Below are 14,684 nucleotides of genomic sequence, written 5' to 3'. Positions count from 1 at the left end.
CCCCTTCCCCACACAGCCTGCAGGAACTCTAGGCAGATTCCAGAACAGCCCTGTGGTTCACCCTGCCTGAGGACTCCAGGGTCCCAGGCCAGGTTAAATGCCCCTCATGGAGGCTGCCCCAGCCCTGGGCTTCCCCTTGCCAAGGTACACAAATCTGTTTCCCTGGGTCTCAGTGATGCTTCCTCAGTGCTCGCTAGGGCCTGGCACCAAGTGGCCTTTAAATGTTTGGTCACAAGTGCTGGAACACTCGGTGAGGGGCTAGATTTCATGTTGCCTGAAGATACCCCAGTCCAGAGAGGTTGGTGCCAGATTCAAGACGAGAAAGCAGAGCCTATTAGGAGCTCAGCAGAGACCCAGCTTCTCTGCTACCACCCCCATGGCGCCCCTATGCTCCTGCGGTGCAAGCAGCCCTAGGGCGCAGGTGTCACCCCAATCCCCCACTCGGCAGGGCTGGACCAGTCAGAGCCAGAGAGGTGGAACCTTGGGCAGCTCCCTGGACGATGTAATCCCACTCATCGCCGGCAGGAGGCGCTGCGCGGCTGCTCTCCCGGGCTGCAGTCGCACTCCGCTCCTCTGGCGATGGGAGGAGGTAGGCGGGGCCATCCCAGGGTGGGCGGGGCAGTCCACCTGGGAGTCCTTGACCGCGGGCCTTATGCGCTTCCGCACTCTTTGATCCTCGAAGCCTCTCCAATTCTCTCTCCCTCTCATCTCTGGGTCTCTTCTCATCTCTCTTCCCGTTGTGCTGGTCGCGCCTGCTCCAATGTGGGGCTCTGAAGAGAGGCCTGGCGACGTCTGAAGGAAAGGGTCGTAAGCGACGCCTGGTCATCGCGCGAGGCCCTTAATGCCCATTAGGGAGGCGTCTCTGGCCCTCCTTCTGGCAGTGACAAGGCCTCTGCCCACGGTCACACCAAAAGAGTCTCTGCCCAGGCCCAGGCTCTGCCCCATCTCCGCAGGGAGATAGGTTCAAAGGTCAGAGGAAACCCCCTCCCCTGAAACAGGAGCACAGGACAATCCTACACCAGGTGGACCTAGGGGAGAGAAGGACTGGAAGATCTGACATACTTCCTCTCCCTTTGTCGCATCCCAGTGGACCAGGATGGCAGGAGTGGGGTGAGCACAGGAGCGTGAGGGGGTGGGGGTCACCCAGCAACCTGCCCGCCTTCCCGCCTTCTGCTGGCCTCGTGCTCACCTCCTCCAGCCCATCCCCAGGGACCCAAACAGCTTCCAGCCCAAACACCTTTCAGTGCACACTTCCGGGCCACTGCCCAGGCTTCTCCCTTCCCTTTGCTGCCTGGCCTCTCTCCTCTCACACCTCCGCACAGTGGGGCTGAAGGAAGAGGCCTGGGAGAGTTTGGCCAGAGAGCTGCTGGGTCACCTTTCTTCACCTCTGTCACCCCAGGCACTCCGTACTCACCCTGTTCCCTCTCACTCACTCCTGCTCTCCCTTCGGAGTGGTTCCCTGCTGCCTTTATTCTGTTGCTTTTACCCACTTCCTTTGCTACCTGTCCCCTTTGTTACTCTGATGTTGGCTTTGTTACTCTGCTAACCTTTCTTGGTACTTCCTTGGCTTCTCTTTTGCTTTGGGGCCTCCTTTGTTATTCTGGGGTGCAGTGTTCCTGGCCCCTGGCTGTGACCACATCCCTTGGTTACCCCACCCTCCAGTGGTGTTCTCTTCCCATCCATCTTCACTCACAGGCTGAGTCCTGGGCTGCAGAAGGCTGATCTGGGAGTGTCTGCTCTACAGAAGGGGAAGATTCTCCAAGCCTCCTGACCCAAGGGATCAGGGGTCTCTACCTTCCCTTCCCCTTGGTCTGGGGGTCTCCCCTCCAGCCACCTCCCTCGTCTCTGGTGTGGCCTCAAAGCTATAGCCTAGCAGGTCCTGGGTGGTCCTGGTTGCTATAGGGTGACCCCTAAACCCCACCTGGGGTGGCATATGGTGGACCCCACTGTCCATACCCACCCTCACTGCCTCCGGGGACAGCAGTACCAGATTGGGTTCAGGGAGGCCAGTCACAGGCCAGACAGGCAGCCTTTGGAGAGACAGACAGACAGACAGATGGAGGTGGCTAGCCAGGTAGGAGCCTATGGCAGCATCATCCAGTAACTCAGAGGTGGGGATGGGGGAGCAGCCTTGCTGCTTCAGCCTAAGTGGCTTTTAGGGGCAGCAGCTGGGGTGTGGACACCCAAGGGGCTGTGGCCCAGGAGGCTGCCTAGAGGCAGGCCCTGTGCTTGGGCCGGGGCTAGGAGCCCAGGCTGGGGGCACTGGCGAGGGAAGAAGGAGCAGCAAGGACTGGGCCTGAGCAGAGCCTGCTTTTCCCCTCATGGGGAACTGTCTGGGCTGGCTGTGCCTGACCCCTGGGGGCCAGGTATGTGCAGGGTGCTGAGCAGGGCTGGGGAGGGGCAGGTTGAGGGTGAGCCTGCAGCTCAGCTGTCTTCCTGTATGTGTGACTGAGAAAGCTGAAGAGGGTGGACTTGGGATCTCACCTCCCTGGGCCCAAGGGGAACTGGGGAACCTTGCATGGGTCTCTTCCCTCTCCAGACCTGTTTCCTGATCTGTAAAATGGCCTGAGACCCCTAGGTTTGTTCCAGGTAAAATGTACTCAGAGAGGTACACAAAGAATAAATGACTGTCCATCGGTTGGGAGAAGGGGGCATTCATGCTAGTGGAGGTGGAGGGAGGGGAAGGGAGGAAGAGCTGGGGTGCAGGAGGGGCCTGCTCAAGGGAGCAGCTCCCGTGACTGCTGACTGGCTAGTGCTCAGAGGCCCAAGCCGTCAGCACATTTCATCCTAGGTCAGGAGGAGGGTAGCAAAGACCCCTTCCTTCCAGCCAGACAAGTGCATGTCATTCCCTCACCCTTTGCAGTCACCCACCAGGCCTGGGATGGGCAGGGACAGGAGTGAGGGGCCCTGGCAAAGGGAGGGGATGGTGGTGGGGAATGCTTAATGGTCAAACGTAGCACAGATAGGCACAATCACTCCTGGGCAGGGCCAGGAAGTCACTCAGTCACTGGCCTACAGGATATAGGAAGGGGCTGCTGCCTTGTCAGTTTCAGACCCCTCTTTTTGCCTCCTGGACCATCCTGGGACTCTGTGCTGGGTCAGGGAAGCTCTCGGTTGCAGGAGGGATTCTGATACAGGAACGGGGCATGGGAGGGGAGAGGGGGGAGGGGGAGGGGGGTTCCCGAGGAGGGTGGGCAGAGCCGTGGCCCTTGTTCTTACCCTCGGGCCCCTGTATAGGGGTCCCTCAGTCTAAGGATCCTTCCTCTACCCTCTTCCCACCTCAGGGGCCTGCCTTGATGCCCCTGCTACTCATACAGTAGGTGCTCAATAAATGTTACTGTCATAGGAGGCAAAGGCGCTGGCGCCAAGAAGGCTGCCCAGAATGGGGGCGAGACAGAGGGGTCCTGGTGATTCGGGGGTCCCCTGACGCCTCCCCCGGGGCCTCCCTGGGCTGGCGGAGCGCGGAGGCATGGGAAATGACCAGGGTGGCTTGGACCCGGGGCGGGGGCGGCAGGGCGGAGGGGGCGGGGAAGGGGCGGGCGCGGGGGCGGTGCCGCAGCCAGAGCCCGAGCCGGAGCCGGAGGCGACGGGAGCCGAGCGGGAGCCGCCGAGGCCACCACCGGGTCCCCAGCGCCGCCGCCGCCTCCGCGCCCCACCCCGAGCCGGCCCCCGCGCCCCTGCCTGCTGGCGGCGGGCGTGAGCGCCGTGGCCAGCCCTTGGCCGGCCGGTGGGCAGCCGGCACCATGGCCGCACCGGAGCCTCTGCGGCCGCGTCTGTGCCGCCTGGTGCGCGGCGAGCACGGCTACGGCTTCCACCTGCACGGCGAGAAGGGCCGCCGCGGGCAGTTCATTCGGCGCGTGGAGCCCGGTTCCCCGGCGGAGGCGGCCGCACTGCGCGCCGGAGACCGGCTGATCGAGGTCAACGGCGTCAACGTGGAGGGTGAGACGCACCACCAGGTGGGTGCCTGCGCTCCATCCCCGGCCCACCGCTCCGCCACCCCCCACCGCCCCCATCCCTGGAGCGCGTCCCTGCCCCGCGCGCGCGGAGGGCGCCAATAACCACCGAGCTTGGGGCTGCCTGCGCCCAGGCCTCAGCTCCCTTCTCCGGGCCAGGAGGGGATCGCACAAGGGCCTGCGGTGGGCTCCCGTGGAGAGGTGGGGGACGTGGCCGCTGAGGCAGAGGCAGCCGGCCTCCTTCCTAGCCTCCTCCAGCCCGGGTGGGTCCTGCACGGAGCGAGGCGGTGCGGGGTGGAATCCTGGCAGGGAGGGGCCGCATTGCGGCTCCTCCGTGTCTCAGCCCTCGCTCTTCAGTCTTGTTCCGGCCTCAGGGCAATGTGTGGAGGAGTTGGCCCCTCGGGGGTCTCCCTGTGCCTGGGGATCCGGGTGCTTTTCTATCAGCGTGTACACATGTGCGTGTGTACACAACTGGGTATGTCTGTGAATGTGCAGGTCCCTCTTGGGGTCCCCCGTGTGTGTACCTGCGGGGGATGTCACAGGGAGGGCACACCTGTGTGTGCCTGCATCAGTTGAGTGAGTGTGTGTGCTGGACTGTATGCACATGAGTATACAGGTCTGCACCCCTAGATATGTGTGTGTGTGTACAGATCTGCATGCCTGGACGTGTGTGAACTGGGGGATGTGTGTGTGTGTGTGTGTGTACCCTCCTGTGTGTGGCTGTGTATATATGTGTCCCGGCCTGTGTGTCTGCCCACCTGGCTATGTGTAGTCATCAGTGTGTCTGCACCCATTGTACTAGTGTGTGTCCTGGCTGATGGTGTCTGGGTCCTGGTGGGAGTCACCACTGTGGCAGCACATTCTTCTCCAAAGAAGCTGCTGGATGGCCTGGCAGGGGTCACTGGTCGCAGCCCCCTGCCCCTTGCAGCTGAAGATAAAGGCCAGAGGGAGGTTCTCTGCAGGTTCTGACCCCTGGGGGGTGTCCATCTCCCACTGACCAGGGACTCACCTGGCTTGGGTCCAGTCTTCCTCCACCCCTTCTGAGTAGGCTCCTCTGTGTCCCCCCAGCACCTGTCTGCGTGGCCAGGCCTGGGCCTAGAGATTAGTAAATTGGCTGGGCTGGGAGCTGAACTCTCACTTCTACCCTTGGAGATTTTGTCTGTCCATCTGTCTGCCGTCCTTCTGTCTTTTACCCAGAGTGTCAGCTGGATAGGCTGTTTGCTGGAGGCTGGGGGTCAAGGCCAGAGAGCTTGGATTGACAGGCCATAGGGAGGGCCTGGTAGAGCTGGCGCCTGGCCTCTGTTTAACAGTTGCTGCCACCCTTGCCCCAAGAGCAATGCTTATCCCAGGCATCCCGGGGTGCTGGTCTCTAAGAACTTCACACAGGACCACTTGAGACCTTCCCACTGTCTTGGGAGGGAGAAGGTACAGTTACGGCTCCCATTTTACAGATGAGGAAACTGATGCTTGGGGATACTGGGTGACTCGTCTGGGTCCCACAGTCAGGAAGCATGAGGGTCCTGGGGTCCTCCTGTGACTCTGTGGCTCACCGGGAAAGACAGGTACAGAGGAGGGCTGGCAAAGATGGGCCTGGTTCAGACCCTCCTATCTTTTGACAACATCTACTGAGCAGCTGGTGGGGGCCCTGTCTGTCCTTTCCCAGGCCTTGGGGTAGGGGTGGGGTGTTGCCCTTCCTTCCCCAATGCCCAGTGGGCACTGCCCCTCCTGCGGGCACACACTAGCATGTATGCTCCGTCACCATGCACATGCTCTAGACACTTCACAGACACCTGCGTAACCACACCTATCCCACAGGTGGACCTGCCCCTCCCCACCTCTCCCTGCTGTGTCTGAATCCTGCTTTCCGGGTTGTGGGTAGGTACCTGAGGAGGTGCCTTGCCACAGGAACCCAGGTGTTCTCTCCGCAGGTCCAGTAGGAATAGGTCCATTGTCATGATCTGGAAGAGAATGGAAGGCCTAGAGGCAGGGGTTTACACTACCGTGTTCCACCACTGGAAAAGACAGAAAAAGGCACAAACACACTGAGACTGGGACCCAGGGAGACAGTTCTCTCCTTCAAACCCAGACCTAGAGACACCCTGAAACAGAAGGCTGCAGGGTGCGGGCCGCACACATGCACACACGCATACTGAAAACCCGAAGCTCAGCCGAGCACCGTCTTTGTCACTTCCTGGGCCGAGGCGAGGCCCTGCGAGGCCCCTGCAGCCCTTGCAGCCTGGGCCCTCGTGTCCGGAGCCCCAGGAGAAGAGGGAGGGAGCTGCTGGAGTGGGGGTGGGGGGCGGAGCCGGCGGGCCTCTCGATCCAGCCGCCCACCCCTGCCCCTGGTAGGCTCGCAGCCTGCCCACAGCCCTGGGCCAGCCCTGGGTGGTGCCGCTACCCATGTGCTGCCTGGAGTGCTGGCCGTGACCTCCCGCCACCCACCTGTCCCAGGTGGTGCAGAGGATCAAGGCCATGGAGGGGCAGACTCGGCTGCTGGTGGTGGACAAGGAGACGGACGAAGAGCTCCGCCGGCGGCAACTGACCTGCACTGAGGAGATGGCCCAGCGAGGGCTGCCGCCTGCCCACGATCCCTGGGAGCCAAAGCCGGCCTGGGCACGAGGGGGCAGCCTCAGCTCTGAGGTCGCCCAGAAGGTATGGCGGGCTCTGCCCACAGGGACCACCCTGGGCTCTCCCAGAACCACCTTCTTGTCCTCCTGACAGCAGTCTCTGCCTCTGGTCACCTCCAGAAGTATCTTTCCGTCTCTGCTGCCCCTCTGGGCCCCTTCTCTGCCCCTGGTGAAAACCCTCTTGGCTACTTGGAGCCACTCTTTCTGCCCTCAGCCTGTGCTGTAAACCAGGTAGTGTCAGGGCAACCTGGCCCTGGTCCACAGCCCCCGTCTCTGGCCCTCTTCCCCAGGATGCTCCTCAGAGCCACTTGTCCTAGGAAGGGTCACTCTGACAAGCCGCCCCCTCCCTGGCCTAGGGGCTGAGGAACCTGGGGAGGGGCTGCTGGGATGTCCTGGGACTGAGCGTGCTCAGCTCTGTGCCTGTGTTGGGTGTCTGTCTGTCCGTCTGTCTGAGGAGCCTGCTTGTGCTCTGAAGGCCTCAGAGGGGCTGACCCTCCTCCGTGGTGGCAGCTGAGGAGACTCTCTAAGCTGGGTCCTCAGCTCCGGGGTCTGCAGGGGTTGGGGCACCTCCCCCTTCTCCCTGCTCCGCCCTCCAGACAGGAAGAGCTAACTGGGGAAGAGCTGGAGAAGGGGGAGGTGGTGGTGGTGGGGAGTCTAGTTCTGTCTCTTTCTAGGTATCAGGGGCTGGGCAGTGGCCCTACTGGGGCAGCACCTGGATGCCAGGAGGAAGAGCCTGCTTGTCCTGCCCTCCTGGAAGCCCCGTGCCCTTACTACCTTCTGTCTTTTGTGCCCCTACTACCTTCTTCTTCTTTTTTTTTTTTTTTAAAAAGAGAAAAATCCCTTAAAGGAAGATTCAAGCCGAGGGGCTCCCCAGAGCCCACTTTGAGAACCACTGGCCTGGGGCTGGTGGAGGTGTGAGATCTGACGTTTCTGGGTGTGCAGGGGACCCTGACACCTGCCCTGTCCCTTTCCCGGATGTCTCCCAGGCGAGCTGGCCATGCCTGTGACCTGGATCCTGTGGGGCCTCGTGTTTCTCCTGGAGGGGATGGCATTCCCAGTGGGGAGGCAGCCTGGGCACAGGCATGAGCACGAACCCCTGCCTCCCTTTTTTGTTCTTTGTGGCTCTAGGGCAGGCTGGGGGGTGGTGGTTAGGGCCACAGTGCCAAGTCCTGGAGTCTGGACTTTGCCCCAGGGCCACTGAAGGCCAGAGTAGGGGGTGTTAGGGTCAGATTTGTGATTTCAGGGGAGCCCTGGGATGGTGCGCTGGCTGACCACCCCACCCCCCCAAACTGAGAGTTGGAACCTACCTCCTTCCCAGGGCATCTCACCCCCAGGAGGAAGTGCCCCTCCCCCTAGGCGTTTGTCCATTGATTTAGACACAAATGGCTGAGTTCACCTTCCTGTGGAAAACTCTGCCCTCAGGCCTTATCTGGAGGGTGGGGAGGCACCTTGTCCTTGGGTGGGACCTTCCCCCTCCACTATTTCAGGCTCTGGGGGCTGCAGGAAGCCCTAGGAGGGGTCTTCCGCTGGTGTATTTTTTTTTAATTTATTTTTATTCAATTTATTTTATTTTTGGCTGTGTTGGGTCTTCATTGCTGCACGCAGGCTTTCTCTAGTTGCGGCGAGTGGGGGCTGCTCTTTGTTTCAGTGTGTGGGCTTCTCATTGCGGTGGCTTCTCTTGTTGCGGAGCACGGGCTCTCTAGGTGCGCGGGCTTCAGTAATGTGGCTCGCGGGCTCTAGAGTGCAGGCTCAGTAGTTGTGGCGCACAGGCTCAGTAATTGCAGCTCTCCGGCTTTAGAGCGCAGGCTCAGTAGTTGTGGCACACGGGCTTAGTTGCTCCGCGGCACGTGGGATCTTCCCAGACCAGGGCTCGAACCTGTGTCCCCTGCATTGGCAGGCGGATTCTTAACCACTGTGCCACCAGAGAAGCCTGCCGCTGGTGTAATTTTAGAGGAAAAGAGTGGGGCCTGTCTGGCAGGTCCCTCCGTGGTTGGGGCTGGCAGGGGGACAGGGACCCCATAAGGTCAGGGGAGTCCCTGAGGGCACCGTCTCTCTTTTCCCTCCCAGCCAGAGACCCGGTATTTAATCGGCTGAGCTCAGAGCATGGGAAGGAAGAGCTGGACCTCCGCTGACCTCCACAAACCAGGCTTAGCTTCCGCCCACCACAGGCTGTGAGGGAGCCTGGGTGGACGATGTTTATATACAGGGCTATGCCCTGATAGGGCCTCAACAGCAGTGGGTCAGGAGAACTGGGGAGAGATGTGTGTTGTTTGCTTCACAGTGGGGGATGAAGGGGCCCACCCTCCATGCCCTGTGGGGGGAAGGGCTGAGGTGGGAGTCCAGGCCCCAAGGGCCCTTCTGGCTCTCTCAGCCTCAGTGTCCTCCTGTCCTGGGCAGGGAGGAGGGGGTGGGCAGGGGAGGACACGGATGTGGCTGGCCCCTCCCTTCCGGGGGCTGTCAGGGCTGTCAGTGGTGACTCAGCCCCGTTCAGACTGGGCTGGGGTGGCCGCAGCTGCAGTGCAGCTGATCGTGACAGTGATGATGGGCGACCGCCCCGAACAGCGACGGGGCAGCCAGCGATGCCAGGGCTGCAGGGGTATGATAGACCCCGGGCCCTCCTCCCCCTCACAGCCAGCCCATGCCTCCACCTCCAGTTCTGGAGGCCTTTGGGGGCTGAGAGTGAGTGAGGTGACAGAGTCCTGCAGAGGGTGACCGCCTGGTATAGGACGCGGTGCCTACAAGAGGGCTTTTGGGGCTCCCTGGTTCCTGCTCCCCATCCCCCTGTGAGCTGCAGCAGGACTGTCTTATGCTCTGAGGTCAGGGTCCCCTCCTTTGCCTCCTTGTCTCCCCAGCCCTGGGTCCTGGGAGCAGGGCAGGGCCTCCCAGCAGTTTCCTTCCTTCCTTTCTTGGGACGGAAACCTGGCCGGTGGGGGACACCGGGCTGGAGCCTGAGAAGGGGAGGGGGGCTCAGCCACCACCCTGCTCCTCAAAGTGACTCAGCCCTATGTCCCCACCCGTCCCTGGGGAGCCTGGGCCACAGTGGGAGGTGGATAAATGGGGTGGCAGCCTGGGCTGGCTGGAGAGCTCAGGCCACTCCAGCTGGACGCTCGCCGCTTGCCGCTTCTGTCCCGCCTCCTATGGCCCGCTCTGGGAGTGCCACACCACCCTCCCCGGCCCCAGGAGCCCCTCCACGGAGCCCATCCCGGAGGCTTGTGCAGGTCAGGTGGGGTGGGGGCAGGGTGGGCAGTGAGGACACCGGCAGCCAGCTTAGTCTCTGTCCTCCAGGATTGGGAGAGGGGACGCTGGGGACCCTGGTGACCCTGGTGTGAGCAGGCTGGACTCTGAGCAACAATGGGGGCCTTTTTCTGCTAGGGCTGGTGAGTCACCATCTGGGGGGTGGTACAGCCTGGCTCCAGGGGTACCCCCATGCCAGCCTCTTTGTCTGGTTACAGGCATGGCCGGGAGACTAGGGCTTGTCCAGCTCTGCGGCTGCCTGGTAGGGAATCGGGGCTTGGAAGCCTGTGGAAGCCTGAGGGCCTAGCTGGGAGGCAACAGGAAGTGCTCTGAGCCAGGGCAGGAGCGAGGAATGTGAGCAATGCGCTGGGCCCAGCCTGCACCCCCTCCTGACCTACTATGGTGCTGGGCCTCCCCGTGGGCCTTCCCGCTGGGTCGCCACGCTGCCAGCCTTGTCTCCCCACCGCCCCCCATTGCAGCCCCTCAACCTGAGGGGTCTAGTGCCAAGTTTGGTGCTCCTTGGACCCTGATTGTAAGGAGAGGGACTTAGGCCAGATGTTAGGAGAAACCTCTTGGCTGTGTGGTGAGAGGCGGCCGTGCTGGGTTGAGGCAGGGAGATGGCCAGTATGGTCTCAAACCAGAAGTGACTGCATTCAGCCTGGCTTCATGGCCCCAGCTGCCCGCCCCCCCAGTCCTCCCGTTTGGGGGCCTTGAGAGACCACTCCCTGGAACCATTGTGGAGGGCGTGGGAAGAGGCCACAGGGCCTGGTGCCGAGGGCCCGGTGCCGAGGGCCGTCCTTTCACATGATGGGTCACCGCACGGGTCCATGAAGCCTGTTGGCGAGCGTACGTTTGGATGTCTGGTCTCTGTGACCATGTGATGCCCCGCTGCCACCTGGGCCCACTTCCACCACCAGGTGTGCTCATGTCACACTTCCACTGCCACGCACGGCCCCGGCCAGCCTTGGGACCTGTGCTCTGACAGCTTGAACCTGAGAGGCGCCTCAGAGCTGCACACCTGTACTTCCAGGTGTGTCTGGAGAGGGGCTGAGTCTATAAGTGAGCTCCTGGAGAACCCGGGAGTCTCACAGCCCCAAGTTCAGCCCAGGATGCCTGGCCGAGCCCCTGGGGGACTGAGGAGCAGCAGCCCAGTCCCTGGAATTCCTGGGGTTATGGGGCAGATGGTGGCCTGCAGGGGGGGGTTCCAAGGGGGCAGGCTTTGGGGGTCGGGGAAGGGGTCATGGAGAAGGGGCACAGGCTGGACCGGAAGAAGGTGTTCCCCAGGGGTGGGAGCGCCTAGAGACTGAGGTAAGGCACCACCCTGTGAGGAGAGACACGCTTGGTCCCACAGATGGGCGGCCACAGTCAGATTTGGGGTTTGGGGGTGAGCTCAAAGGCCTGGAGGCTGGCCCTCCCTCAGTACAGCCCCCAGCCTGGCCCAGGGTCACTGGCCACACACAGGGAGGTAGAGGGACAGGAAAAGGCCCTGGTGAGCACCCCCACCCTGCATAGTCTCACCTGCACGCGCACTTGAGCCCCAAGCGCCCAGGAAACCTGAGCTGCTGGCCGCCCTTTCCCTCCGGCCACCGCCATGTTCAACTGAGCACCGGTGGCCGCTGGCCACTCAGCGCTGTGGTCACTACCTCAGGCCCCGGCTGGGTGGGGGTCCTGGGGTCTGGCCTCTGCCTGCACGGCCCTCCCGCACCCCCAGCCCAGAACCTACTGCAGGATGCCAGAGGTAAACGGAGGCAGAGCCCTGGGGTGTTGGTGGGGGGATCCTCAGGGCACCGTGAGCCTTCCGTGGAGGGCAGGGAAGGTGGGAGACAGGCCCCATCCTCGGCCCCTCACTGCTCCCTCACTGGCGCTCCTGCCCAGGCTCCAGCCCGTGCGACCCAAGTCTCTGGGCCCTGTGGGGGTGGGGGCGGCTCCAGCTTGCCCTGGAATGTGAAAGCAAACACAGCCGCACTGCCATCAGCCCTAGGGAGACCTTTGGAAGCATAAACAAAACAGCCCGGTCCTACGGCCCTACCCTGCCAGCCCCACACTCGGATGGGGGGTGGGTAGAGGACAGGCGGGGCCCACAGCCTTCCTGGACACTGTGACGAGTGGCAGCTCATCGCACTTGTCTCTCCTAGGCCCCTGGTCTGTGCTCAGCCCTAGCCTTGAGCCCGTTGATTCTCCCAACACCCCTGTAAGGCCCCTGACCCCATCACAGGTCCTTTGCGGGTTTGGAGACTAAGGCTTTGTTCAGGATCCGGAAGCTGAATCATCACAGGCAGCCTAAGCGTCACCCCCCCACCCCCACCACCCCGTGTTGGTCTCTGAGACCTGGGGATGCTGTCAGGTGGGGGCATGATGCCGAGTGTGGGGCTGAGGCTCCCTCCCACCATCTCCACTCCTGCCTTTGCACACTGGGGATGGGACCGGAGGCCTCAGGGGTGGGGTCAGTGCCTCTAGGGTGGGAGGTCAGAGCTGGAGCCTCACCCTGCATCCCTGTGCCTGCAGGATGTCAATGGGCCCCTGAGGGAGTTGCGCCCGAGGCTCTGCCACCTGCAAAAAGGCCCCCAGGGCTACGGGTTTAACCTGCACAGTGACAAGTCCCGGCCCGGACAGTATATCCGCTCGGTGGACCCGGGCTCACCTGCTGCCCACTCTGGCCTCCGTGCCCAGGACCGACTCATAGAGGTACCTGCCCTGTGTGTATATGTCTGCGCCTGTGTCCTTTCTGTTTGTGACTGGGCCCACATCCCCTGTGTGTATCCGTGCCTGCCCGTATGTTTGTCTACGCCAGTGCCCTTCCGTGCGTGCGTGCGTGCGTGCGTGCGTGCGTGCGTGTGTGTGTGTGTGTGTGTCTGGGCCCCGGGTCCTCACTGGGAGGAGGGAGATGCTGGGAACCTGAACCTGAGCTGGTGCTCCTCTTGCTGCCGTGGCTGGTGACAGCGTTGATGAATATTTGATGCCACACCTGGCTGAGTGGCTTGGGGGGCTGGTGGCGACCTGCCCTCAGGCAGCACTGACCCCGTGCTGGCGGCGGCAGGTGAACGGGCAGAATGTGGAGGGGCTGCGCCACGCGGAGGTGGTTGCCAGCATCAAGGCACGGGAGGACGAGGCCCGGCTGCTTGTGGTGGACCCCGAAACAGATGAGCACTTCAAGCGGCTGCGGGTCACACCCACTGAGGAGCATGTGGAAGGTGGGTGGCTGCCCTGGGGCCCAGGGCTGGGGTAAAGCATTGGGGGCTGAGTGGCCAGTGACACACTGTCCCCACAGGTCCATTGCCATCACCAGTCACCAACGGGACCAGCTCGGCCCAGGTGAGAGGGTGGGAGTGGACAGGGTGAGCCCGGGAGACCACAGGGGCACCTCTGGGGGTCCCCAGACCTGACAGAGCCCCTCCCGAGATTTCTGTCCTTGTGTAGCATGGTTGTGAGACTGAGCCTGGCCCTGTCACTCCCAGCTTTGATGCCCCTTGGATCCGTCTTGGGTCAGCCACACCCCAGCGCCATAGGGCACTCGGGCACCTCCAGGGTGTAGTAGAGGCTCAGTGGCCACTGCCAAATGGAGGAATAAATGCAGCTCTGGCATGTGCACGCGTGTCTGCATGTGTGCGTGTAAGCCTGTGTGTGCACAGAGGCTCCTGGGTGGGGCCCCTAAAGCCACGCCTTACCCTTGGTTTCCCAGCTCAATGGTGGCTCCGTGTGCTCGTCCCGAAGTGACCTGCCTGACTTAGACAAGGACACTGAGGTAGCGGGTGCCTATCCACCTCTACTGCTGTTCACACACTGGGGGGCCTGAGACCTTGGGGGCGGGCATCTGTGGAGCTGTCAGCCTGAGCTGTGAGGCCACTGCCTCTAGGAAGCCCTCCTGGGCCTGCTGCCAGGTGGCCTCTGGTGTGAACTCCCTGGGAAAGGCCACCTGTCTGGGGGCCTGGGTCCAGGGCTCACTCTGGCCACCCGCCCACCGTGTCCGCCCCTAGGATGGCAGCACCTGGAAGCGCGACCCTTTTCAGGAGAGCGGCCTCCACCTGAGCCCCACTGCAGCCGAGGCCAAGGAGAAGGTGAGAGCCACCAGGGTCAACAAGCGGGCGCCGCAGATGGACTGGAACCGGAAGCGAGAGATCTTCAGCAACTTCTGAGCCCTCCCTGCCTGTTTCCTGCCGGGCTCCTCCTGCACGGACCTTGGGCCTTGCCCCTCGGGCCCACCCAGAGCTCCCCTCAGTGGACTGGAGGGGGCATCCTTACCCCCCAAGCCGTGGTGGTCCCACCACCACCCAAGAACCAACCTGTGCCCCAGTGAGACCCCGTCCTGCCCCCAACCCGCTGGGTGCTAGGGGAGTGTGGCAGCAAGATGGGGAGAGAGAGCCCGAGATGTGAGATACCCAGAGAGACAATGAGGGGATGTGGGGAGAGGAAGAGAGAGGGAGACAGGGGAGAGAGGGAGAGGGGGAGAGGGGGAGAGGGGGAGAAGGGGAGAGGGGGAGAGGCAGTGGTGACCCGCAGGGCCCGGCCCTTGCTGCTCTGCCTGGGCCTGCTGACTTAAAGGAATTTGTGTTTTTGCTTTTTTCCAGAAAGAGCTCTAGCTCCACACATGTTTCCACTTAATACCAGAGCCCTGCCCCCACCCCCCTCAGGACGTGCTCTCTAAATAATTGCAATAAAACAAACCTTTCTCTGCAAACCATTTCCTCCCCACCCCCTCAGCAGCAGCCATCCCAAGTGGGAGTGCCAGGGACGTCCAGGGACAGAGTTGGGGGGCTTGCAGGCCGTGTTCATGCAGGCTTTGGGGGGTGCTGGGGATGCCAGATGTGGCTGTGAGAGCTGCCCGTCTGCCCCGTCCCTGCCCTCCTTGGGGTGGGGGGTCTGGGGTACAGGG

The 14,684-nt window shown here is 62.5% G+C and overlaps 1 protein-coding gene across 4 annotated transcripts; it reads left to right on the top strand.

Moving 5' to 3' along the window:
• Nucleotides 1-3,575: 3,575 nt before the first annotated feature.
• On the top strand, nucleotides 3,576-14,255 carry NHERF2 (NHERF family PDZ scaffold protein 2). 4 transcript variants are annotated; one of them, XM_007181670.3, is made up of 7 exons: nucleotides 3,576-3,956; nucleotides 6,405-6,605; nucleotides 12,320-12,499; nucleotides 12,852-13,005; nucleotides 13,083-13,126; nucleotides 13,494-13,556; nucleotides 13,789-14,088. In XM_007181670.3, the coding sequence occupies exons 1-7, from the start codon at nucleotides 3,744-3,746 to the stop codon at nucleotides 13,945-13,947; spliced, it is 1,014 nt and encodes a 337-aa protein (XP_007181732.1). In that variant the 5' UTR covers nucleotides 3,576-3,743; the 3' UTR covers nucleotides 13,948-14,088. The 4 variants fall into 4 exon arrangements, with proteins under 4 accessions (XP_007181732.1, XP_007181733.1, XP_007181731.1 ...); XM_007181671.3 differs by lacking the exon at nucleotides 13,494-13,556; XM_007181672.3 differs by lacking the exons at nucleotides 3,576-3,956; nucleotides 6,405-6,605 and adding an exon at nucleotides 9,058-9,798.
• The last annotated feature ends 429 nt before the right edge of the window (nucleotides 14,256-14,684 follow it).

The sequence above is a fragment of the Balaenoptera acutorostrata genome, chromosome 15 (assembly GCF_949987535.1).
Source record: "Balaenoptera acutorostrata chromosome 15, mBalAcu1.1, whole genome shotgun sequence".
Classification (NCBI taxonomy): Eukaryota; Metazoa; Chordata; class Mammalia; order Artiodactyla; family Balaenopteridae; genus Balaenoptera; species Balaenoptera acutorostrata.
Note: the sequence above shows the minus strand (reverse complement) of the source record. Positions and strands in the feature narration are given on the sequence as shown.

Excerpts from the sequence above, each read along its gene's own strand:
- NHERF2 (XM_007181669.3), top strand. The coding sequence starts at position 3,744 with ATGGCCGCACCGGAGCCTCTGCGGCCGCGTCTGTGCCGCCTGGTGCGC. Across the intron at positions 6,606-12,319 it reads GCTCTGAGGTCGCCCAGAAG|GATGTCAATGGGCCCCTGAG; the intron begins GTATGGCGGGCT and ends CTGTGCCTGCAG. Across the intron at positions 13,006-13,788 it reads CACTGAGGAGCATGTGGAAG|GATGGCAGCACCTGGAAGCG; the intron begins GTGGGTGGCTGC and ends GTCCGCCCCTAG.